The sequence below is a fragment of the Ptychodera flava genome, chromosome 21 (assembly GCF_041260155.1).
Source record: "Ptychodera flava strain L36383 chromosome 21, AS_Pfla_20210202, whole genome shotgun sequence".
Classification (NCBI taxonomy): Eukaryota; Metazoa; Hemichordata; class Enteropneusta; family Ptychoderidae; genus Ptychodera; species Ptychodera flava.
Genome location: NC_091948.1, coordinates 2,266,294 through 2,291,375, shown reverse-complemented (window position 1 = coordinate 2,291,375; position 25,082 = coordinate 2,266,294). Strand labels below are relative to the sequence as shown.

At 37.2% G+C, this 25,082-nt stretch overlaps 1 protein-coding gene across 1 annotated transcript in view; it reads right to left on the bottom strand.

The window, feature by feature from the left end:
* Positions 1-223: 223 nt before the first annotated feature.
* LOC139121079 (OTU domain-containing protein 7B-like) overlaps positions 224-25,082 on the bottom strand; it is a 51,691-nt gene continuing 26,832 nt past the window's right edge. Inside the window, exons 3-9 of the mRNA XM_070685703.1 lie at positions 15,403-15,687; positions 13,979-14,197; positions 13,112-13,210; positions 10,912-11,039; positions 10,215-10,324; positions 8,708-9,048; positions 224-7,535 (exon numbers count right to left, since the gene is read on the bottom strand). Of these exons, the coding sequence (XP_070541804.1) occupies positions 6,178-7,535; positions 8,708-9,048; positions 10,215-10,324; positions 10,912-11,039; positions 13,112-13,210; positions 13,979-14,197; positions 15,403-15,687 (2,540 nt within the window). The 3' untranslated portion in view covers positions 224-6,177. The remainder of the gene's footprint in view (positions 7,536-8,707; positions 9,049-10,214; positions 10,325-10,911; positions 11,040-13,111; positions 13,211-13,978; positions 14,198-15,402; positions 15,688-25,082) is intronic.

Genomic DNA, 25,082 nt, shown 5'->3' with positions numbered 1-25,082 from the left:
TATGGTATGTAAGTCAACAAGTCATAGAGAAAACTACAGTGGAACATAAAACAGAGAGAGAGAGAGAGAGAGAGAGAGAGAGGAGAGAGAGAGAGAGGAGCTATGATTAAGGCAAAGAGAAAACTCGTTGAGTGTCACACTGTTATATGGGAGAGGGAGAGGGGCTTGTTGTACAATTGCGTGAACAGTCAAGCCGGATATTAACACCTATAACACCATATCATAATTTGCATACCAATTTTAATAAGTCCCCAGTTTAATAAATAGTGTACATCTCACTCCACACTACAGTGTATTGTTGGAGTGGAACGTTTCCATGGCAAACACAACAGCTTTCAGAAACCTACACCTAGAGTATGGTGTAATACCTCTCTGTACAATGCTAGTATTTACATGTTTTTAAAAAACCCAAGATACTAACTTTTCTCTACATAAATTTAAAAGTGTTGTGTTAAAGCATGTGACAAATGGAACGAGTTGTTGACTTTTACTGGTCATGCTATGGATACAGTTACTTGACTCTATTTACAAATAATCAAAATCAGTACAGTGAGGTGGGTTTCATTCTGGGTATCGTTCTTCATTTGCATGTGAAAAAAGGAGCATTCTGATTGGTTGAATGTGATCATAGTCCGAGGGAAGCTTAGCATGCATGTCAAGAGAGAAAAATTAGTTGGCAGGACAAAAATGTATGAGAACAACATTTACCAGTTGACCTGATGTAGCTAAGAGTCAATGTCTTTCTGAAGGGATGAAAGGCAAGTTCATGAGCGAATCACATGCTCATCCCGCTTCAAAGTACATCAAACACAGATAAGAGAGAAATCACAGCAGCTGAAGTTACACTTTAGAACATCCAATGCCATTCAGAATATTTACATTGGGCTGAGTCAGCACCTCTCATCCACATTTGTGTTGTTCTTGTTATGCTAGGTTAAACAAAGCTATGTTATTTTGCTTTGCTGAGCAGCCACTTGATGTAGCTGGCAATACATGTAGTAGTAAAAACTGCTCATTCACATGAGGAAGGTGGTGGGTTTACAAGGAATGCTATCACCCCTACTTTCATATATTATGTCCCACAACATCAATGAAAAATAATGGGTCCTACTAAAACTTGACGGAAAACAGGGTGAATTGAGGTATACTTTATGGTTAAAAAAATTTTTTGTACCCATATCCAAGATGTAACGTGACACTTTCACTACAATGGGTTTGTCTGATCCTATTGTTTTCAATAGTAAAACTGGACCTCTATACTGCAACATGGGGGTGAAAGGGTTGATCAGTGTCAAGAATCATTATACATATGATGAAAGGTAATGTAAATGTCAATATAATAGACTTTGTATTATCACCCTGCACAATCAATGCATTTGGATAAACCCCATTTTTCTCTGGTCTGGTTTGACTGTTATCAAGGAAAATTTTACAGAATTGAAAAGGTTTGTAACAACTGCAATAATCGGATTCAAGTCATGAAAAGATGAAAATGTTATTTGATAAACAGGTAGCCCATGGAAAGTGGTAAAATTATCCACATATGACTCATTTCAATGACAGTGTGTTTGATACGACATACATGGCTATCTTATCAACACTGACCAGAACTCCATGCAAACCAACGGTTATTTCACCAAACCGTATATTTTCATATGACATATATGCACAAAATGCCTCATTATTAACTTTGTCCATGTGGAGTCTGAGGAGTAACAGACATAGATACTGCACTGTCACAATCTAATTTAGTTTACCTTTCTAAATTTCTTTTGAGCAAGGTGAACCTATACTGTCCAAACTTTCTTTGCCCTACTACTCGGATAAGACTGACTAGACAGCTTTTCCATGAGTTGCATGCTTGTCCTGTTCAATGCTACTGTATGTCAACTTTACCTCAAATAAATCACTTACAAAATTCTTGTTTCTGTCTTCTTTCCTCCTTACACTTACAAATATCTTGTCCATTGGTGACTCTGCCCATGCTGACAAAACAACATAATCTTTTGCATCATGGCAGGGAAACAGGACTAGAGTTTGTAAGATTGACAGGACAGTAACTTGACACTGAATGTACACATAACACTGAAAAGACACAGCAAAAGATGTAAAAAGGTGAGCCCTATTGTACAGATGTTTTTTTTTGTAAAAAAAGGTTAACAATGCTTCAAGGAATATTGGCAATGTTGAACAGTGGCACAAATCTGTTGTTTATCATCACTGTGGAAATGTGTCTATGAAAACACTTAAACTGAACATCATCATCAAATGAAATTTTCTGTTTCATCAGTAATTTTACAGTGGATACAACAATAAAACAAAAAGCCTTTAGAAATATTACAAAATGCTCGTTTGGCTTTCAAAAAATTACAAGACTAACACTTTCACCATTGTTATGAACAGAAGAGGTAACAACACACATTAAGTTTTCTGCTTTGGTGGGAAATGATTTCCTGTGCACAGATTCCATAATTTGAGAAATGGATATGGTACGCAAAACGGTGAGTTGTTGTGGTTTTTGTTATGAGTATGAGTTGGTGGATTAAAGAACCACATACAGATTCAAACCTCATAGATTTTGATCCAGTGGGAATAACCAACAGTAGGAGAATACATCATGAACCTACAATAAAATAGCCGGTGAAGGGACCAAATGGAAATTTAAAAATCTTTTCATGATGTCAGCTATCTGCTGCCATTTGTTAGTTACATTTTCTAGTTTTAGTGTGTTATGCACTGATCCAAATTATTTACAGATAACAATTACCATTTGCAAAATAAAAAAACACAAAAGGTTTACAAACAACAATTAATTTGTATTGTAAAAAGCAAACCATTGTGAGACAAAATACTGATGGAATGATAGCCTTGATTACAATGACGTTTTCTCATTAATATGCAAAAATAAAATATTTGATCACCGTTTGTTATACAAGACTTGAAAATCTGACATATAGGAATAGTGTGCCACACTGAAGCTGTAGACATGGAAGCCGAGCAGTAAAATGTCCTGGTTTCTGTTGCCCGGAGCGTATGTTGTATCTGTGATGCTATATTTAGCATTGATGTTAGATTCATCACCAGGGCTTTTCTACAAATCAAACCTACAAAGTCTCCATTCACACACTCTGCCCACATCTCATAAATGTCAATGCCACTTTAGAAGTGACAGGTGTACCGGTACACACACACATTGAGTACTGATATTTTAGAAACCAAATAAGGTTTTGACATTCAGATGAACAGTTTTGTATGGTAATACATGACAGTTTATCCTCATGTAAATTCTAAAAAAATCATTAACCCCCTTGACTACCTTGGATGCGGAAATCTCTGGCACCATAATAAATTACTGTATATTATTTCAAGTGCTGGAAAATTGCAGTGAGATGTTGTATGCTCAGTGTGTGTGGTACAGTAATTTTATAACATTTTAGGAAGGGGCCAAGTCCACGCTTTTGAGTGCTGCAAAGCAATGGCTGTTAAGATATTTAACCAAAATAGTCCCTAGCTATCAACAAACAATATAGAGACAGAAAATGATTTCAGTGTCCAAATTTTCCCCACTGTGTGAATTTTTAGCAAAGCAAGAAAAAGCACTGCAAAATATATGCTCTGTGTGATAGCATCACACTTCAAGAAAGTCTTTTCAGAAAATTTAACATTCCAAATAGTTCACTATTGATACAGTAAATGCATTTTACAAACTCTTTTACAGCTATCAGCACTATAATGTACGCACTGTGTAAGATGCAAAATTTTGTAAAAACAAAGCAACTTTTAAACAAATGATGAAAAGCATAACCTGCAGTTATGTTGATAGCTATGATCTCTTTTTTGACTTTTTAAAATCGTGTTCATTTTGCCGGAATAGAATTTGTAGCGAATAAAGTACTAATTGACATTCATATGAGTAGGATTGTTTGTTTCATTCTGATATAATACTTCTGTATGATTTATTTGTTGAGTTTCACAATGCATGTACCCGTACACATACCTCAAAGAATATTTTGTAGACTGTTGATGAAGTGTCGTGTTCCCCGGCTCCCTGGTGTAACTGGCAACAGACCTGTTGCTTTACAGGTGACAGATTATATCAATAATGCACTGGACCATGTGCAATTTTGTAAAATGGCAACTGATTGGTTGACCTTAGATGTGTTCATGGATGTTTTGTTCTGTTATTGTCAGGCCAAGCTAAATGCACACATGAAACCTGGGTGTGACACAAGGGGAGTTGTTGAAACACATGAAATCATACGCAGTAAAGCGATGTAAGCGATGTTGTTTTCCATTTTAGCACCAGACCCATACAAATCTAAATATGAAACCATGGCATGTGTGTAGAGAGTTGTTGTAATACAATCAAACCACAGGAAATAAAGTAATATCATACGTCAGACAAAGGTTCATTGAGTAGTAGTAAAACAGATAAATTAACAAAAAATTCTTAAATAAACCCTTGCCAAAACTTATCACATACAGGTGTTTCCCTTCCTTACTTTCCAAAAATAATTTAACCACACTGTACATAAAACAAATAAACTTGAAATCTTGAGAGATATTTTTATGATAACCATACATGTACCTTTAACAACCACATAATGCATGTTCCACACACTGCCTGTTGTGCTTTACAAATGTGACTTTTTTCCGATTTTGTAACTTTTGAACTTTTGAACCATATTTTACATGTGTGGCTTTAACTCTTTCACACCCCGTTTCCCTCTCTAGAGTTCCAAATTTACCATAGAAAACAATGGAATTGGATCAAACCACGGTGGTGAAAAGGTTAAAGCATTCAACGTTTTCCCACAATTTGAATAGATATCATCAGCAGAGTTCACACTCAGTGTGGCTTTTTCCTCAGTGTTCCCTGCAAGCTGATTTCATCATTCAGTAATTATTTGTTCAATTTTCACCTCCTGTTTTGTTTTTCCACAACTTAATCTTGACGAACTCAACCAGCTTTGATATGGACAGGCAAGCCATTGTAAACCCAGAGTCTGATTATAGCTTTGATATGGACAGTGAGCCATTGTTAACCATAAGTCTGATCATAGCTTTTAGCTGTTAAAAGTCAACTGTGTCATGGCAGTAAGTTGATGTTAACTTTGCGATTGACAAGGAATTATGATCGATATACTAGCTGTTACCATGGCACAAAAATAAGTGCCACCATAACTGTGTCCTTTTCAAAAACAGTTTGTACATTTCTGTCTTCACACTTATAGTACCTACACATGCATTTTTAGTGCCTTTCATGTTACGTATACTTGGAGATAATTCACTTCTACATGTATGTCTGCTTGATTTGGTATACACACCTCTGACTCTGTCTTTCCTATCTCTGATAATTTATGTACGCTTTACCGAAACCTTGATACAGCATTGCAGAAGAAAATTAAGAAAAGAGGATACTTTCACATCATCGAGCCTTTCAGGCCTAAAGCCGTACATTTACATATAGCAGCAGCTCTGGTAAGTTACTAGAACGTCAGGCCTGAAAGGGTTGATGGGAAAAACCGCTTACTTTAATAGAAACTGCACTTGAAATTGTACAATCTTAAAAATGCGGGTGTTAATGAGTCTAAGATTCTATGTGAAGAGTACAGCAGTTACTAATTCAAAATGCAAAGCACAGATGCTTGCCCCTGTTTTGAAATTGATCTCGTTGACATGTTACTAAATGTTCTGATCACGTAAAATTACAAAGTCAAACAGAGTGATTTTTTGTTTTTTCCTCATTACTGGAATTAGTTTGTTGAAGGACAAAAATATTGGCTGTTTAGTTCACTGGTAGTATTAAGTAGAAATCTGAAATTTCATCGATTGCAGTAATGATTTATAGATAATTACTTATGATCTGAAGTATTATTTTGCTCCTCGTCAGATATTATACAATTTTGTCATATTGCAGACGGAGATGTACCTATGTGAAATGGAAAATAGAAGAGACAATGTGTGTGACAAATGTAAGTCATCCCGTAAAAATTTGTCATAGAGAAAACCAACAGATGCTGAAATTCAGTGTGAGAAAGTACATCATGAGTATACTAGAAAGAGACACTGACAAACATGACTGTAACCTTGCACTGTCTTGTGCAATATTCATCTGTCAAATTGTCAGGATCTCTGGTGCAAAAAAATAACATAATACCAAGTCGGCAACAAAGTTTAGGATTTATAACTGAACATCATGGCTCGAGTTCTTTTCCTCTCTCTGAAGCAAGCAGAGCAATAGAAGTCTGTTTCTTCAGTTCCATAGAACTGACATGATGGTGCCTTGCAGGGTTTTGGCACTGACCGCATGGTGATTTTGGACGTAGTCACTCCTTTGTACGCAGGATTGCCGGTCAGGTTTCCCGTGTCCCTAGCATAGGAAGCCTGGGGCTGGCTGCGAAACTGCACCTGGTCCATCACAGCTGGGTTGAGATCATCCTCATCATTAAGTACCTCTATCTCATCCATTTCTGGCATGTTTGACTTCCTGGTATGTACTGCCGGATTCCTGTGAGGTATGGGTCCGCCCTGTACATCCGTGACTGCATTGGATCCGTTGCTTTTAGTCCCTGCTGGAAGCGTTGATATATAGTTGTCCACGGGTGACCTCTGTGAGTTAATTTCACCGGACACCACATTGCTAGGGGCACTGAATCTTTTCTCAAGTGGTTTTTGGACATCTAGATTTGTTCCTGAAGTTCCTTTTGTTCCCTCGTATGGTGGGTTGTATGAGTTTGACCTTCCAGGTGTAGTATATTCCGCTGCCCTTTTATGTTTTGCGTAACAGCTTGAACACAAATAGTTTGTATCTGCTGTTGCATACATGTCACATTTTGGAGAGATACATTTCGTGGGTTTTGCGTTCCCCAGTCTCCGTTGTCCGTTGCCCTGCTGGCGTCGTGCTTCTTGCTCCCTGTGATGTCGCTCCTCGGCTGTTTTCAGGTAGTTTTCCACCATCTCTTGCTGGATGTGTTGCCTCTTATTGCTCAGTTTTGCCGCAACAATAAAGTTCTCATTCCTCAGGTCATCACAACTCTGCAGTTTGCGGTCCTTGGGTTTGTCGGTCACAGTTCCAGACACACTGCTCTGACCACTACTTGAGCCATCGTCGCTTGAGTCAGAGTTTTTCTTCCTGGGATTTTTCTTCTTGCCACCAAATAGTTTTGTTTTCATGGTGGCAAAGGCTCCTGCCTTCTGCTTTGCTCCTTTACCGGTTGTTCCTTTATTTGTTTTATCCAGTGAGTCATACGACCCATTTGTTGACTTGTTCTCATCTGATTTATTGCTCCCGGTCTCCATTTTCTCCGATGTCTCCTTTTTCAAAGAGTTCACATGATCAGGAAAGGTCACAGGGACAAGAATCACGTCAAGATAGCGATTAAGCAGATCGATTTTCTGGTCCTCAGAGAGTTTCAGGCGTTTCAGTTTGTCCTGATTCTCTCCATCTTTCTGCCAGTTCCACTGAGGACCGGGGTCTACTGCGAAATGGATCGGCAACAGCTTGCGTTCGGCATCTGTCAGCGGTATCACAACTGAAAATAGAAAGACAAAGACATGTCATATAAATATAAAACGATACCAAACAGAAGCATAGAATATAATTAATTGGCTGTATCAAAACCATCTGTTTGTGCTTTTACAATGTAAATACTACATTACGCTAATTTATCAATCTGCCACAAATGTTCATCAATGCTCACAAATTCATAAAAGTAGCGAAGTATCATGTTGGATATACCAGTAGATAGTGTACAATTTCAGGACAATAAATATTCAAAATTGAAACTGAGCTATCATCATTTAATTTATATACTCAATCAATGCTGATGAACCCAAAGTGAACAAATGAATACATTTATTTTGGAAATCTAGCATTAGATTATGTGGGCATTGAACAATTACTAGCTTTTGTTTCTGATCTATAGAGGTCAAAGATTATGGGTTTTGTATTTTTGTGACTTTAATGCTGATACCATCAGTCTCCTTCTTCCGTTCCCTTTTTCCCGTTTCCAATATATTTCTTCAAAACTTTTTATTTCACCAACCTTGACCTTGTGAATCGACAAAACCTATTTATGACTTTGGTGATAAGCAACATATAATGTAAATGTACTATTACTGTTGATGAACGGTATGTTTAAGGAAATATTGAAGAGAATAGTCATAACTATGACATTGCAATTGGTTAAAATCTTGACTGTTCTTTTAAGAAAAAATAAAGGCCAAATATACATGACAAATTATCTGTGACATTAAAATTATAATTTCAATGATCGTGATGATGGCTACATATACACGTACACATGAAACAGTAGCAATATACAGTTATGCTGGTATTAATTAAACTTCAGAGAGAAAGCATTGATTGTGAACGGCTTCATTGTCTGTCCAGTATTCCCTGAATTATCAAATCAAACCTCCAAGGAAAATGAAATATTACTTTCTGAAATGCAAACCGAAGAAAAAAAAATGGAACCATGAAAGCTATCTCTATTACTATGAGAAGCAAATGATATAGAATTTAAAAATCTGTAGCAACACAAGACAATGATAATACATGATTCAAGATATCCAAGGTTCAATTCAAGCAGTACCATTGTTAATGATATTAGTCATGAAAAATTGCTAAGACAAATTTGATGGAAAATTTTTGAACAATGCTTTTGTATATACATGAAGGGTTTGAGATTTGTAGAAACGCTACCTCTTGGCCTTTTTGTTTCATCCTCATCTGGAGCAGTGGTGTCACTCTCCATGGCAACCAGGGCAGAGAAATGAGCAGCGTCGTAAGTGAGCACGAGTGGTGACCTCTGACACTCTGTCTCCTTACACTCCAATGGTAGGTAAATTCCACCAAATGGAATCGGAGCGAAGGCTTCACCATTGGAATCCCGGAGTACCGTGTCCGCTACGACGATGATGGGTCGGCGAAGGACATGAGCAAGGACAAAGACATGGAATTCTTCAAGACTTTCGTAGGTGCAGTTTTCATCCTCTGGTTCTTCTGTCTTGGCATTGGGATCCTCAGAGACTGAAGATAAAGAACTGCACAAAGACAAATAAAATGTCCAATAAAAACAAGAACTTCATAGCTGACACTACAATGACTGTAAATTTTGATCACATTTCCATTGTTTATTCATTACTTCATCTGTGGTCTTCAGCCTGCGGTCTCTATTGGATTCTCTGTATGGTGTGTTGGAATGTATGCTTTTTTAGTTTGAAATCTAGGCTTGTATGCCATATTGCTATTTTTTGAAAATAAGAATGCTAGTCCTGACTTAATAAGTTCACTTAGTTTAAACTATACAATATTTCCATATTTTGTAATGCAGCAATGACCTAAATGGCAATAAAATCCTACAAATGCAATAAAACATTATCAAAAGTATGGCTACCATCAAGGGAAAGAAATCATCTTATCTGCAATCACAAAGGACATGAGCTTAATTTTAAATGTTGTATGATCCTGTACATACCAGTACCCATACTCAAGGAGGTGCATTCAACAACTTACTAGTCAACTAATTTACATTCATTTTGACAAAGACCTATTAAAGCCCCAATATCTGCGAGTTTTATGCATTATTTTCTTGATTTTATTTTCAAACCAAAGTTGGTTCGTGTAAATGTACTAACTGAAGGACGTGTATAGAAGTATTATTCCTTGCTGATTTGGACCATACCTACACATTTTAACAGGCTGAATAATAAACGGATGCCGCACTCATAAAATGGCGCCCCCACCGAAAAGTACAAAAACACAGTATTTCCTGCTCATACACCTCGTGATCATAACAGGCACAATGCCATTTGCTTGAATGCACAACACATGGTGCCCAACATTTTGTTGTTGAATCTTTATTTTCTGTGTCAAATGATTAGTTTTTGAAAATGGCGGGAAATCTAAAATGATGTGAAAACTTTTGAATTTGCATGCCACTTTCGACACTTATGACAGTGTTATACACTTTTTCAGTCTTAAATGGGTCTTATTCAAAGAAAACTCTTGGAAAACTGAGGATATTTCGACATCGGTTTAATACAATTTTGCAACTATTGGGGCTTTAACTGGTGAAAAGTGGTGGTTAGGACTAACTTTTATTTGATTAAAACATGTGAATTACAATATAAAGGAATATTTGCAAATAAAATGACATGAAGTAAGCTAACTATCCCTGTGTCTGTGATTGGTCGATAGCAACACTCACCTTGACATCTGTAACGTACTCTTCCTCCGTGATCTAGGATTGATACTGGCAAGTTTCAGCAAGTTATCCCACTCTTGTTCCCACTCACTCTCACTGTACATCAAGCCAGACTGTCAGGCAAGGCAGAGATGGAGAATGATTGAAATCAATGGTGGGAAAAAATGATGGGCACAGACATGGAGTTCTTTCAATATCAGCTCAAATTGAATCATGATGTCCATAGAAACATTACTGATGAGTCTAATCACAAGTCTTACTTACATACTTTGTTTCCATGCCAATTGAAATTGCCTCAATATTGCCAGTAGCAACAGACTCTCCACAACAAAAACACATGTGCCAACAAAGTTGCGAAAAATACATACAAAATGTTGATTTCAGTTATGAGATATTTATATATCTCATCATCATATTTGCACTGAATTACTGGCTGTGAATTTCAAGGCAGCATGAGGTTCCTGCAGCAAGAGAGAATTTCTACCCTAGACTGAACGAAAATAGAAACATGTATGTAATCATTGTGATTCATTAGAGTACAAGTTGTTGATAACACCTGCTGCAACAGCGTCAATTGACAGGTCCCAGTGAAGTCAGAGTGAGTGAATTATCTCGCCATGTCAAACAAAAGTGAATTTAACAGGTAGTTATGTGTTCCCTCGATGGGATTGTCTGATCAGCTGATTCCAACCATGATTACCTCTTTATTGAGCTGAGTCTGGTAATGCCTCCATCTGCGTTTGAAAGCTGCCACTTTGAGTCCGGCAGACATCATGGAAAACAACACTTTCCGCAGGGTAAGTAGCCTATCATGGAAGCCCCACATACCTGGATACAAGTAGCAGGGAGGCAAAGAAATAAAACGCAACCTGTTAATAATTGTATGTCTGTGTTCGCGCTGCCCATTCGCCAAGTTCGCAAATGCGAATTGAAATCAGCAGTGGCGAAGAAAAATCGATCCTAATTCGCCACAGTGGCGAAGGTGATTTTTGTTGAAAAAATTCCGCAAAATAAGCAAAAACGTTGGGTTTTTTAGTCTTTGTTGATCTGCGCTTCTCTTTCGGCGATTCGCGAAAAACTATATCCACTTCCATATTGTTCTCTCCGACGTACGCGCAATCGAGCCAAGTCTCGCGAGAGATTTGACGTCAATTGTATAGTGTACAGCATGCACATAAATGACTATCGCGAGAATTGAAAATGCAGGCAGACGCAATAGTCTCGCGATAAATTTGACGTCATTTTGTCTAGTGTACAGCAAGCAAAGCGAACACTCGCGAGAATTGAAACTTTTGCTACAGCAGACACACGCATTTTAATCGTGGTCACAAAGTTCGGTGTTGAAATTTATTTGCATCGTGGTCTAGACGTTCCGTGTTGCGCATTTTAATCGAGGTCTTATTTTAATGGTGGTCGATTTGCATCGCGGTCCTCATGGTCCCCTATTGATGTTAATTAAAACACGAGGGACCGTGATTAAAATCGCCATCCCAGCGACGCATTCCGTGTTGTTGTCGATTTGCATCGCGGTCTCGACGTTCCGTTCCGTTCTCGACGTTCCGCGTATCCATGCTCAGTTGTGATTTTTTTGGTTGATTTTGCCGTATTGTTTTTTCAGAAACATACGAAATTCGTCTAAGTTTTAAGAAACAATTAATTTCTCTAGGCGAGGACTATTCAAGCTCGTTGTACCCTCGCATTAAATTTACCGATTTTCTGTAATACAGTTATTTATGTGGTTTACGGAAATTTTTGTGACAGCTTCAGGTAAAAAGGTGAATTGGACAACATTTCATTTCTGTCAGGAAATCATAGCGTACGTCTTGTGCAGGTGAACTCTACGGAATTTTCTGATATCAAAGATGTTTGCTAATTTACAATTATACTCATACTAGTACTTAACGAGATTTCCTGTCTAAATTCCCGCAAATCACCAAGAAAATCTAAAAATTACTACTGTACACGTAATTAAGACTACATGTGGAAGTGTCGTTTGATGACGTTCCGAACGTCTGTGCCACATTTACGCGACGTCTTGTATGACGTGACAAAGACGCTACGTGTACTGATGGAACGTAATTACGTGTAACCAAACTTCTATTTTAATCGCAGTCCGAACGTTCAGTGTTGCTGTCATGCTGTTGATTTGCATCGCGGTCCCAACCTTCCGTGTTGCAGTTCATTTTAATCGTGGTCTCAACGTTGCGTGCTGCTGTCGATTTGCATCGGAGTCTAGCCCTGCGTACGATGCTGTGTGTTCCGCTACAGCTAATAGCCCCGCTCACTCGCTTTGTGGTGAGCGGGGCGATTAGCTGTAGCGGAACACACAGCATCGTACGCAGGGCTACATCGGGGTCCAGAATCAAGCAATTTCCAGTGTTAAAATGAAGACAATTGGATACAAGGTTGATGTGTTGATAGTTTATTCTTGTGCATGCAACCGACATTGGAGATTATAGCATTATAGAAAGCTTTGTTTTCGTAAAAAATGTGTGGCTAATAAAATTTGTCTGTGGCTAATAAAATTTGAAACTATTCGCCACAGTGGCTAACAGCTTTCCAAACCCAGCGCTAACACAGTATGTGATGTTCAATCTCTCACATTCTCTCAAAATGACTATGAATAAACATTAATATTTTCATCATAAAAAATAAAAGAAACAGTGGTAGCTACCTGTAGATCGGAAAATAAAATGAATCTTAAACACAATTTAATATCCTACAGGTTGGAAAAGACAGGCCAGCACAAAACCAGATCAACTGCACCTTTATTCACCTACATTTTGTAACCCAGAGGCTTTACAAATATATCACATCAGCTTTGCAATTCTTGCAGCTACATATCACCTTTGGGGAAATTATACGACTCACCTTTTGAATAGAAAAAACATATACTTTACCTAATGATGCTGCATGAAGGAGACAATTTCCATCTCCAGTAGTTGCCATCGGCCAAAGTCTATCACAGGTACCAGTCTGTGCCCACCAATTGAGACGCCCTGTCAAGATAAGTCAATTCTCTTACTTTCACGCCTGAGAAGCATCTTGATATCTGTTGCTGTAGTTACATACGCCTTGCAGATCTCAGATCTTCATCAGTGACATTTCAAGGAACTTTAACCTTTCAATGCTATCAACCTTCTGCCTGCGACTCATCATTTTTGTTTTCCCAATATCAAAGTTCTGCTTGAAGTTGCCCATAGCACAATTAAAATCCACTGACTAAGCATTGGCAGATACAACATCCAATTTCACATGGAAAATTAAAACACTGATAATAATTTAACGGTCTGGACTGCTGTCTAACGATAGGTGGTGGATTGGCCTGGAGAACTGAAAAGCTTTGAAGTTTTTGATTAATCATTCCACAACATGTTTTGCCTAAAATTGTTAAATTATTATCAGAAATATAGTGTTGAATTAATACTGAAAATTAAAATTTAGGGAGGTCTCATTTATTATCTCTCCTTTGCATAGAGTAGAAGGGGAGGGCTAAAGAGTCACACATTTTTATTAAGTCTCGATGATAAATAAATGAAAAACATTTCGACAAAGAGGCAGCACAGTGTTTGCCTGGTCAGACAAAAAGCAACTGAATCTCTCAAAGTTGATAGTAAATTTGATACCGCTTTTTTGACCCATTAACCACCATGGTTTGGCCCAAGACTCATTGATATCAATAGTGAGTGTGGACCTATCCACACATAATTGGGGGGTGGGGGTTTAAGAGGTAAAACACTGAGAGAAGACACAATACTGTACAGTACCTGCTTGTTCAAGAGTAACCAGCATGGCCATCTCAATCAGATCTTTCTCAAGGAAAGCCCTGAAGTCATCATCATAGATGGATAAGTCTGGCAGTACAAAGGTATAGACAGGTGTATCTATGAGTTGTGTTTGATTGTCTTCATCAACCTTCACCTGTGTTCGTGCCATGTCTATCAACGGCGCATTGGCCCTTGATATACCTCGAGTCAGGCGTTTCTCTGTGGTAGAAAGAAATCACAGACATGTTGAATCCAAGGAACCAAATCTACATGACTGCTCTTGTGTTTCCAAACATGTAAATATTATAGTGAAAACACTTTCAAATGTTGAATGGTCTGATTGATATCTCTATCAATATGTTTTGACATCATTAAAGTGACCTACATGTATCATATTCTGCTACTTGGCCCAACGCAGAAGAAATATGGTCAAAAAGCTCTCGTTAGTACCGGTATATGCACTTTTGAAAACCATTAATATAAATCGAACTAATGGATTGTAGAATTCTGTTTACCTGAATAATCAGAAAGGCAAACTTGTATCATAATGTAGTTGATGACTTCAGAATAAAAATACCGCAATTATACGGTGTCGCTCAAATTTGATCAGAATTGGTATATACCAGTATGGGTTACCAATGATCAACAATAAATGTTGTTTCTATCTGTTCAGTGGAGGAAAATTCTACGTTGATGATATGACAATGATTTCTGCACAGTACAACCAGAAAAACAACAAGAAATATTTAAACCAGAAAAACAAGAATAACAAAAGTAATTAAGGTCTGAAACTTTAGGTACTGGACTGAGGTCAACTTTAGCAACATGCATAGCAGAAACAAGCCCCTCTTAGTTCAAGAGCATAGACGGTCTTCCCCCCACCCCCCCTTCTACTGTCTATTGGTTTGAGCAGGTCTGTTAATATGTAACAGTTCATAAACAATGACAGGAAATGACTCAAGATCAGTGGAGTTGGCCTGTTTCTTACTGGCATGCCATCACTCCAGCACATTTGCAGGATTTCACTTTTTCTTACCTCATTTGCACATTTTTTGACACTGATGAGTTCATTTGAACAACGTCACATCTCAACCCCTGCATCTACCTGTACATCAAATACTGAGATGGTAGCTCTGTGTGTGTGACGGACATACATCCGCACATACATACCCACAAACATACAGATGCCACCGACTCATCATATAAGCTCTTTTTGGTATTTAGATACAAAACCAAATATGAGCTAAAAATGCATTAATGTGAAGTCTGAAATGAGTGATGTGAGATCCTGAAATATTTCTACAGAGACGAAATACTAGATGTGTCTACGGTAGTTTTAGATCTGACTGATACAATGACTGCAGTTTGTAAGAATCACCTATCCACATATATTTGTGTGGATTGGATTCCTAAGAAATATTTACCTCTTGGTGACTCAGGCATTGCAACTTCGTCCACAGCCACAGACCGCTCAAGCACTGCTTTGCGGCCACCAGGAATACTCTGTCCAATGCTGACTTCACTTGTCGAGAGCGGCACGGGACGCCGTGTCACGACACCTGCTGTTGTGCCTTTATCCATGCCACCGGAGGACACGAGTGAGGTAGGTTTGGAGGAGGGTGCCACCCTAGTCTTTGGTGGGGTCTGTCTTTTGCTCCAGCTGAGTTTGTTGAAGTCTGCCAGGGCCTTCTCACGATTCCAATGGTTTGCTGCAAGAGTTAGACATTAAGAATTTAGTAATACATTGTACTACTTCTTGTCTACAGTAAAGGATCCTGTACATTGAAGAGAAAATGAACTGCCCCAACTTTTTGCATGTGTCATATGATGATGGTCATGAGAAGTATGGTGCACATGCAAATCTTCTTTTAAACTAATATTTACAATGCCATATGATGATACATGTATGAATGGAGTAAAATTGTTTGTATCAAGGTAAAGTGATATTGAAGCTTGATGACTGGAGGGATGAAAAAATTCTACGGAGTGCTGAAAAAAAGTTAATGAATTGATGCATCAATTCAGGCAATAAGTTTCACAGATTACAGGTAGTAATGAAATCCAAATGAAACCATTGAAACTGCAGAATACCGGTACATGTGTGTGAATCACAAAGTGATCCCTCAATCAGTAGTCACTGTTTTACAACAAATATGTCCCCGCTATCCCCAATTGACACTTGCTTGGAGAGCATTTTCATTGTATCCAATGCAACTCTCTGCTTTCAAACAAACTTTTACTAGCAAACCCTGATAACACAATGCTTCCATGCAATACAGTGACTCATTGTAAAATAAAGTCTAAAGACGGTTAACATTTTGCTGACTCTAAACTTGTTTTACTTTTTTTGAGCCAATATCACCTTGATTATTAGTATGAATACCTAACAGTTTTTATGATCCAGTTTTGTGACTAAACTCCTAAAATACAGCTTGCAGAAAACAGGCATGTGTCTCAAGAATATTATAATGTAGTGAATTATTCATGCATTTAACGATGGATATATCATAGTGAATTATACATGTAGTTAATGATGCATAACATTCTGTGATAATCACTGTCTTCCTCTATTGATCGATATTGCCTTCAACACTGAATAGTTATTCTTCAGAGCTATTTCATTAGCTCATCAGATTAATTATTGTAGCTGCAAAAATGGCCATGATACTAATGATATTAGTAGAATGACCTATAAACAACTCACATTCTCTGTTAGGCCATGATACTAATGATATTAGTAGAATGACCTAACAACTCACATTCTCTGTTAAATAAACGCAAACAACTTTTCAGTTCCATCTTGCTGACAGCAGAACAATAACTTGTATCTGAAATAGTTTTGATTTTTCTTGACTTCATTTTGTATGAGATTCCCAGCTTGTCTCCACAAACTTTACATCATGGCCCTCTTCTACTCAATCTCCTCATTTGGATTTGACTCAAGCATTGTGAAAAAATGGGTACTAAGAAAGCTGGTAATGTGCAGCATCTTGGAAGGCTATATCTGATTGGTGGACTGTTCTTATTCACAGTCTCTGAAACAGGGGCAAGTAGCAGATTGGCTGATTGGAAATGACTCAATAAAGACAATGACTTTCAGCAAACCAATTGGCTGAAATCTTCTGAGACACTGCAGATTAGCCCAAAAGGTGTGGCAGTAAATATTTAGAGTTAATGGCACAGCAGTTTCTGTTGTTCAGTTTATGTGTTTAATCATAAGGCTGTCAGCTCTGAAATGGACATAGGCCTGTCTAAAAACTGACATCTACAAACACTACCAGTATAAAGGAAATTTTACTAGTTGCTTGGTTGGTATAAAAAATTGAGATATAAGTGTATAAACAGCAACGTCCTTTCATGAAAAACAGACCAAGTACAAATTATACCTATGATATGTAAAGCCTTTGGGAATTATATCTGGAGCTTCCTGAAAAGTAACATATTTCAATCTAAAATTTGAGGAACAGCAAAATGAAAATGAATATTTTCAGTTTCATTTATAGTTTATGATTATGGAAAAACCATGTCTCTCTGAAGAAGTTGTCTTTTCCTATTTAGAGAACTAATTTCTGGAAAAGAGAAAGGAAGCTTTCCTTGGAGAACTGAAGCACACAAAGTGAAGACACAGCTGACAAACACTGCAATTAATAATGTGAGATGGAAAGTGACTTCACTTATGTGTTAGTTAATAACAAATTCTGTCACCTATCAGAACACTGTGTTATATCCCTATGGTAGATCATCTTTATCAAACCTTGAATGATATTAATAAGTCTGAAACCCTAATGGTTTTGGCAAATAATCTCTTCAATGTCTTCAAATTATTGTAAACATTCACTTAATTAATCTCAGAACATCTCTAGAAAGCGTTGATAATCCTTGCATCTACTGATAGCTCTAGTAATTTCTGAAGTGTTAGTCATTCAGTTCCTTGGGAATTTCTGTCAGTTTTTGGTACATCAAAACAGAAGCCCACCGCCATGTCATATTTCATTACCGGTAGAAGTGTAGACCGAAAGATTTGGGAGCTTTTTCCTCATGCCCTTCTGGTAAGAAGATAACCTGGATGTGAATTATTAGTATCTCCTCTGATTTGATAGGGAACACAACAGAGAAATCACGAAATTCTGATATATCAAGGTGCTTTGCTTTGAATGAAAAGAACAATGATGCTGTAACCCTATTAAATGTCTGTGTTTTATAAGAAAGTATCTCAAATACCAGTACATGTAGGAAATTTTTAACTTTTGAAGGAATCATTATCTTCATCTCATCAACAAGAATTTCCAAAAAAAAATTGACAGAGAACCACAGATGTACCTAACTAAACTAATTAATGAAAAAAAACCATGCAAAAGTACCATTCTGTATTTACAAAAAACTCTTTTTTTTTCCTTTCTTTCAATCTTTTAAATTTCCCAAAAGGATGACAGTAACTGCCAGTATGATTTTTTACAGACTAAGCATAAATGAAGTTCTTAAGACATATCAATTATCAAGTAAACAGTAGGATATTCATGCTTGTGGCCATTACATGTATATTGTTCCATGGCATATTGGCGTTCCTTTCGCAGCATACTGAACAAAAACTGTATAACTGGGAAGTAGTTTTCCAATGTCATACAAAAGAATCAAAAGGGTAAGAAATAAAAACATCCCTGTCGACAGTACATTGTGAACTGCACAACATAATTTTAATTATCTAGTGTGTATAGAACTGTACACTGGGAAGATTGCATTTAATTTTAGCGACACAAAAATTTTATCTTGTCTGAACCATTGATTGTGCAGGGATATTCATCGAAGTATTGCAGATATGAAGATCTTGTTATATGCAAATATCAAATTCTTTTAAAAGATTTCTGTTTAAATTAAGCCATTCATACATTGGTTTAAGCAACAATTCCACAGGGACAACTATGCTCCTTCTCTGTCTTGTCTGAAGATGGCCTGATAAACCCTGGAGGAAAATTCATGGAATTCCATCGGGCAAACTCATCTTGTCAAGTAGCTGAATTTTGAGGACAGATTCTCAAATACTGAGGATGTGAATTAGGCTTGTGAAAAGGTCAGATGAAATGAGAGGAGCATGTATACGTCTCCTGGGATCCTGAACAACTTCTTACTTGTAACCAAATGAATAATTATGAAGGGTTTGAAGTGAAAAAGTTATCTGAAGATGAACATGTGTATAGAGCAGAGGCACCTGGAGTGTTCAGTGTAGTACATGAAGCAAGGAAGGCAGGACATTGTTTTGCCCTCTAAGTCTGTGAAGCCAATAAAATTTGACGAATTTCAGTGCATACCATCAAATAAACACCGGCACCATCGATCGATAAAATACATTTGACATTTAGTATCAGAGGTTGACACAAGTTAATCCTGATTTAGTTCCATTTTGGCCAAGAAAACTCCACTGCTCTTACGTACATGCGCACACAACAGCCATGGAAAGGGTTTTCTACCGATGATATTGTGACTTACATGTAAGTTCTGGTTCACAAGCGTCAAACTTCGGCATTAAACACAAGAGGTATTCAAGTATTGAATTGTCCCTTTATGCAACCATAAACATCATACTCTACGGGGTCTGGAGGGCAAAAACATGTCATACCTTCCCTTTTTCTGCATGATATACCACATTGAGAACACCTCATACACTTGTGGGCCAGATAGGTGTATACATGTACACCAGGAGAAAAAAGGCCATTTTTTTAAAGAAGAGTAGAAAGTTGGTAGTGTTCCATTTTTCAGTGAATTTTCCTTACGGGTGCAACTGTTGTTTTCTGAGATTTCATACTTTTTGCATAATACAACCATGTTAGACATTAATAGCTATGGTTTCCTAAGGCTCCAAGCAAATTGTTACAATTATGTCATTCCACTATGAAGACTGACTGACAGTTGAAAAGAAAATTGGGAACTGACAGAGACAAAGCTACATGGAATATGTTGATTTTTCACTGGATTGTCAGATCATCATTTTCAGATCAATCCATTCTACATGATACTGAGAGACATATACATGTGAAATATCAACAAATATCTGGTACCCTGGTGCAGAGCATGTTTGTGATATGGCCTTCTGAAACTCACAATACTCTGACAAATGTGGCATTTTGTAATGGAAAGTTGATGGGTCAACCTTTGACCCAAACCTTTTCTGTCACTGTGTAATCATATAAATATAAAATTATTATATACATGTATACACCATGGACATATTTCATGTAATGTATTATTCTTTGGAACACTGCACCTGGAAGTTGAATTTACCTTTCAGCCCGCTGGCATTTGAGTATCGCCAGGAAACCGTACTGATAGCATCCATTAGAAACGTTAAATTGGCTTCATGTTGGTTTCGTAATATGCCTGTGGCCTATGACATTTCCATTGGTTGGTCTGTCTGCATATCACCACAACAAAATTATCAGAATAATAGGAAACCTGACTGCTCATTTGAGCTTTTTGTGATATGTAGTGTAATGTAATCCTTTATTAAAATCTCAACTCTTATGGGATCTGGATTTAAATTACAATGAAGATTTCAGAGAACTAGAATGACAGTAAAAACACACACAACAAAAAATAAAATGTAAACATATGCAAAAATAAATTAAATAAATAAAAAAACATAACTAAAATTGATAAATGTCAATTAATAACAAATATGTGTGTGTGTGTGTGTGTGTGTGTGTGTGTGTGTGTGTGTGTGTGTGTGTGTGATGAGCATGGACTGACTGTTGATGATATGACAGGGTCCTGAAAATCATAATATAAGTATTCTCATTGAATTCAAGGTGTCCACAATACTGTGCACACTGAAAGCAGTCTTCAACAAACTCAAACTTGAATCCTAACTGTACTGATCATTCTCTCCTACCAGTCCCGTTTGTCAGATTTTTAATACTGCACTGTAATTTTTGTATTTCATAAATATCCATACATTTCACTCCACTTATTAATTTGATGTCTGTTATCATAATACTGAACCGTCACTTTTGTTAAAGAATTGGCCTTTGGGAACATCTTTACCAACACAAATAACCAGTTCAACTAAACTGTTTTGTAATTTAGCAGAGGTAAATTTGAAACAGTGAACAAAGGGGGAATATCGATAGGTCATGTGGACATGTACAAAAAGTGGAAACACTGTTTAACTATTTTACAAATACCAGAACAGCACACAACCATGCATCTACCAGTAATTTTCCATATCCTGATTGACTATAAAGTAAACATGGTACCTTGCCTGTTCTTACTGAACACAGCTAATCTGCTGTGGAGTTTGCTTGAATACCGGTATATGCTACGGCTCATTCAACAGTTATTACGTGTCAACGATTCCTTCCAACACGATAATTCTAAAAAGCCAGGCAGGACCCTGGCAAAGGAAATGAGGATGAAATATGAAGATATCCATTTACAGTGTGTCATCTCCTGTCAGTTTGAAGAGAGGAGATGCATGGTGAGGTTGGTAGTGTTTGAAATGCCAGGCACGGCAGTGCACGACCTCACCCTGCCATGTCAAACTACAATGGACTTTAATTGCAAATGGAAATCATTCATTTGAGTGCAGCATGGATGTCTTTTATTGCCAGACGATGACTCATTGACTGGTTTCTCTTCACATCAAGTCACATGCACAATTACAGTCAAAACAATCACCATGACGATGATGGATCATGTTGGCTTTATCCAAAAAGGTAAATTTTATACTGCATAGCAGCAGTCGGAAGAATTTACTCAGTGTCTAGATTTTGCTTTTGATCATTGTATCATTATTAAACAGAACACGGTACGGCACGACTAATAAAACCATCGCAATGAATCAAATTAACTTGTTTATATCGCAATAAATTATATGAATTTTGTTCACAAAAGTGCAATGTTAATATCAGGGACCTAGAAATGAGTTGAGGACCTGAATAAAAATCCAAGTAATACCTAATCCGCAGGATAAAATTGAAGAGTGCTGGGCCTGACATGAAACTGTGTTACAAATAATAATCTCAGGGGCAAATGATTTCAAAAAGCTATGGAAGGGCTCCCTTTTAAAACTACCGGTAAATTGTTTTTGGTGAGGAACATCAGACTAACTGTTCTTAGGCATACCATTAGGGATTTTAGGTCACGTGACATTTGTGTTGAACGTACGCGTTCGATGCAGGTCTAGTCCGAACTTTCGTGTTAATTCTTAAATAGACCAAATAATCAGAGAAAATGAAACTGTTGTGTTGAAGATTATTATTTTAACTTCATTTTGGGAATTTTCACTTTTGTACTACGATAAATGGCAAAACAGCACGACTACAAACTCACGCGTACCGGCGATTTTGGCGTCCATTATGAGCGTTGTGCCGTGACCTCAAATGTCCCGCGAAGGAGATCGAACATATAGCTCTTTGATAGGCTCTCCGCATGACTTATTCTGATCGCATCACTATTTTTAGGGTGTGTACGAAAGTAGAGATCATGGGCTTCATTTTGAGGGGGCGAACGTTAAAATCGGCCGAGAAAAACTCAATCTGTGATCAAACTTTGTGTTTCGTTTGTGTTTTTTTGAAAGAAAATCTTGATTTCCTTAAACGTTCGGCCCCAAATTAATTTTATGATAAATATTAATTGTAATTCTGCAATAATTACGAGTCTGACGATGCGAAAAATGATGCTTAAGGCCCTTTTTAGCGAGTATGGTTTCACCCGAACTGTACATCCGGGCACTCCCAGGAATAACATACAAGTAATCGGCGCTTCGCCGCATGTTCTGTGTCAGGAGGTCTAAGCTGAGTTCCGACGTTCATGATTTTGCAGCTTGATTTGTCTGATTTCTTATCTAACGCAAGGATCTAGAGAAATATACTTTACCCTTTCAAACGTTATCTTGTTCGAAGTAGTTTGACTTCCGGGTGATATTTTTCGATAGACACTGAGAAGTTGTCAAGCCAGCACTGCACTGCAGTGTACAACTGTAGGCATACGCACGTGCACCACACTTTACCGATACTATACTGAAATTTTAGTTTCGATCTTTAGTTCCCGAGAAGGGGACTATTTTGGTTTTCTCTGAAGAACAAAGCCATAGATCATTAATTTGTTCTTTCCTCATTGATGGTGTCCCTGACTTTGGAAAAGTTGTATTTATACTGGTTTGTATTTCGGACCGCTGACTTCGATATGTTCGAGGGTCTATGTTATTTCGGGGGCAGCTTAACTTTACATCCAGTTAAATGCAGTTGTTCATTCTATAAATGCGTGTTGCTGTTTTACGGCATTGACAAAGGGTTGAGAACGAAGTTTTTTTGACTTTTTGGAAAAGTTCTTGTAATTGTTTTAACTTAAAATCTACATTAATCAGACATATTTCATAATCATTTAATAACAGTTGTAATCACACAAAAAAATTTTTAAAAAATTTCGAAGTTCAAATTAAAAAAAATCTAAAAGAATTTTTTGTTAAATTCAAATCAAGTTCTAAAATGTCACAGGTATCATTTGATTGTTTACAGGTATTGTTGTTTATTTGTTTACCTTGTAAATATAAATCTAAATAACTGCTTTCATATATGCAAAGTAAATATGATGGAATATGATTATCATATTTCTGTTGATGTTCACAATACATAATGCATACAGCGATCAATGTCACAGGTATCATTTGATTTTTTACAGGTATTGTTTATTTGTTTACCTTGTAAACAGCATTCTAAATAACCTTTTTCATTTATAAAAATTAAAAACCATTGAACATTTCGTCAGCAATATCCACAAAAAATTTCATCAATTTTCAATAAGAAATGCTTGAGTTATTGCAAAAAGCACAAGAAATTGCAGTTCTAGTTTTCTCAAACAATGTTCAAAATGGGGTCACCTGGTGGTTATGATAACTACAGGTGTCTACCATGGCATAATTTCTAAATGGGAAGAAGTTTTTTATCAAATTCAACAGGACATATCTCTGCATGTACTGAACCGATTTTCATCAAACAAAATGCAATCAATTGGTCTTGAAGAGAGCTTTCTTTTGATATATAATTTATTATTATTGTAGCTGTCTATCAATTTCATGTAAAATCCCTAATACCATTCAGAAATACATCAATCAACTGGTACTTGTTCAGAAGTGTGGGAAACCCTCATCAAATGTTAGGAACTCTGGTAAAATTTACAGGCCAAATTGCCCTCAATAAACATATGCGAACTGCAGTGTTGCAGCCAGAGATTTTAAACCAGGGGACACTCTGTCCCCCACCATTTATTTTTGGGACATTTTGCACATTTTGAGGACAATATTCAGCAGTTGTTGATCAAATTTTCACAAAACAAAATTCAAGCTACCAGGACTGCTTCACTATGCTTGAATTTCAGGCGACTAATTGTAGCAGATAGTGTACTGTATCTGCCAATCAGAGTGCTATTAAGTCGGAGTACAAGCAAGTTATAATATCAAGTGCAGCGTTTTAATTACTCTAATCTGTGCTCCGAAAGTACGAAAAAATATGCCTCAAAATAATCATGCAAAAGAAAGGTCATCATCAGTATTACGTATCACAGTGCACAGTTGACTCACGAGTGCGCCCGAGGTGACCTGCAGTATGCGAGAATGCGGGACAATGGGTTTGATTTTGGGGACACTGTCGCAAAGGTGCGTCCTGGCTGCAACACTTGAACTGTACCTACAGGCACTGAATTTCATCAGTACCATACAACTATACGGAAATGGGCAGCAATAAAACACTTTCTAGAAACTGAATGTTTTCAATATCAACTTGTTGGACAAGAATGCAGAAAATATTCAGGAAGGGTATTCATGTTGAGACGTCAGACATTTCCATTCACATCCATTGTAATGGATGCGTCATATGGGACTGATTGTGTATTTAGACAGCGCCCAAACATTCATGAACTTATCATCACCTTCATGGATATAAATTCTTCATGTCATCTTCTCAGCATATGTTGATGGAAATAAGTTTCAAAGTCTGGATATTATAAGTCTGATCGTTTACTCCTGGCTCCACTGAGACCGACTGACCACATGTGTGACTGCGTGTGTTCCTGTTACATGCAGCTAGCCTACTGTATGTTTTTGAATACCTAAACA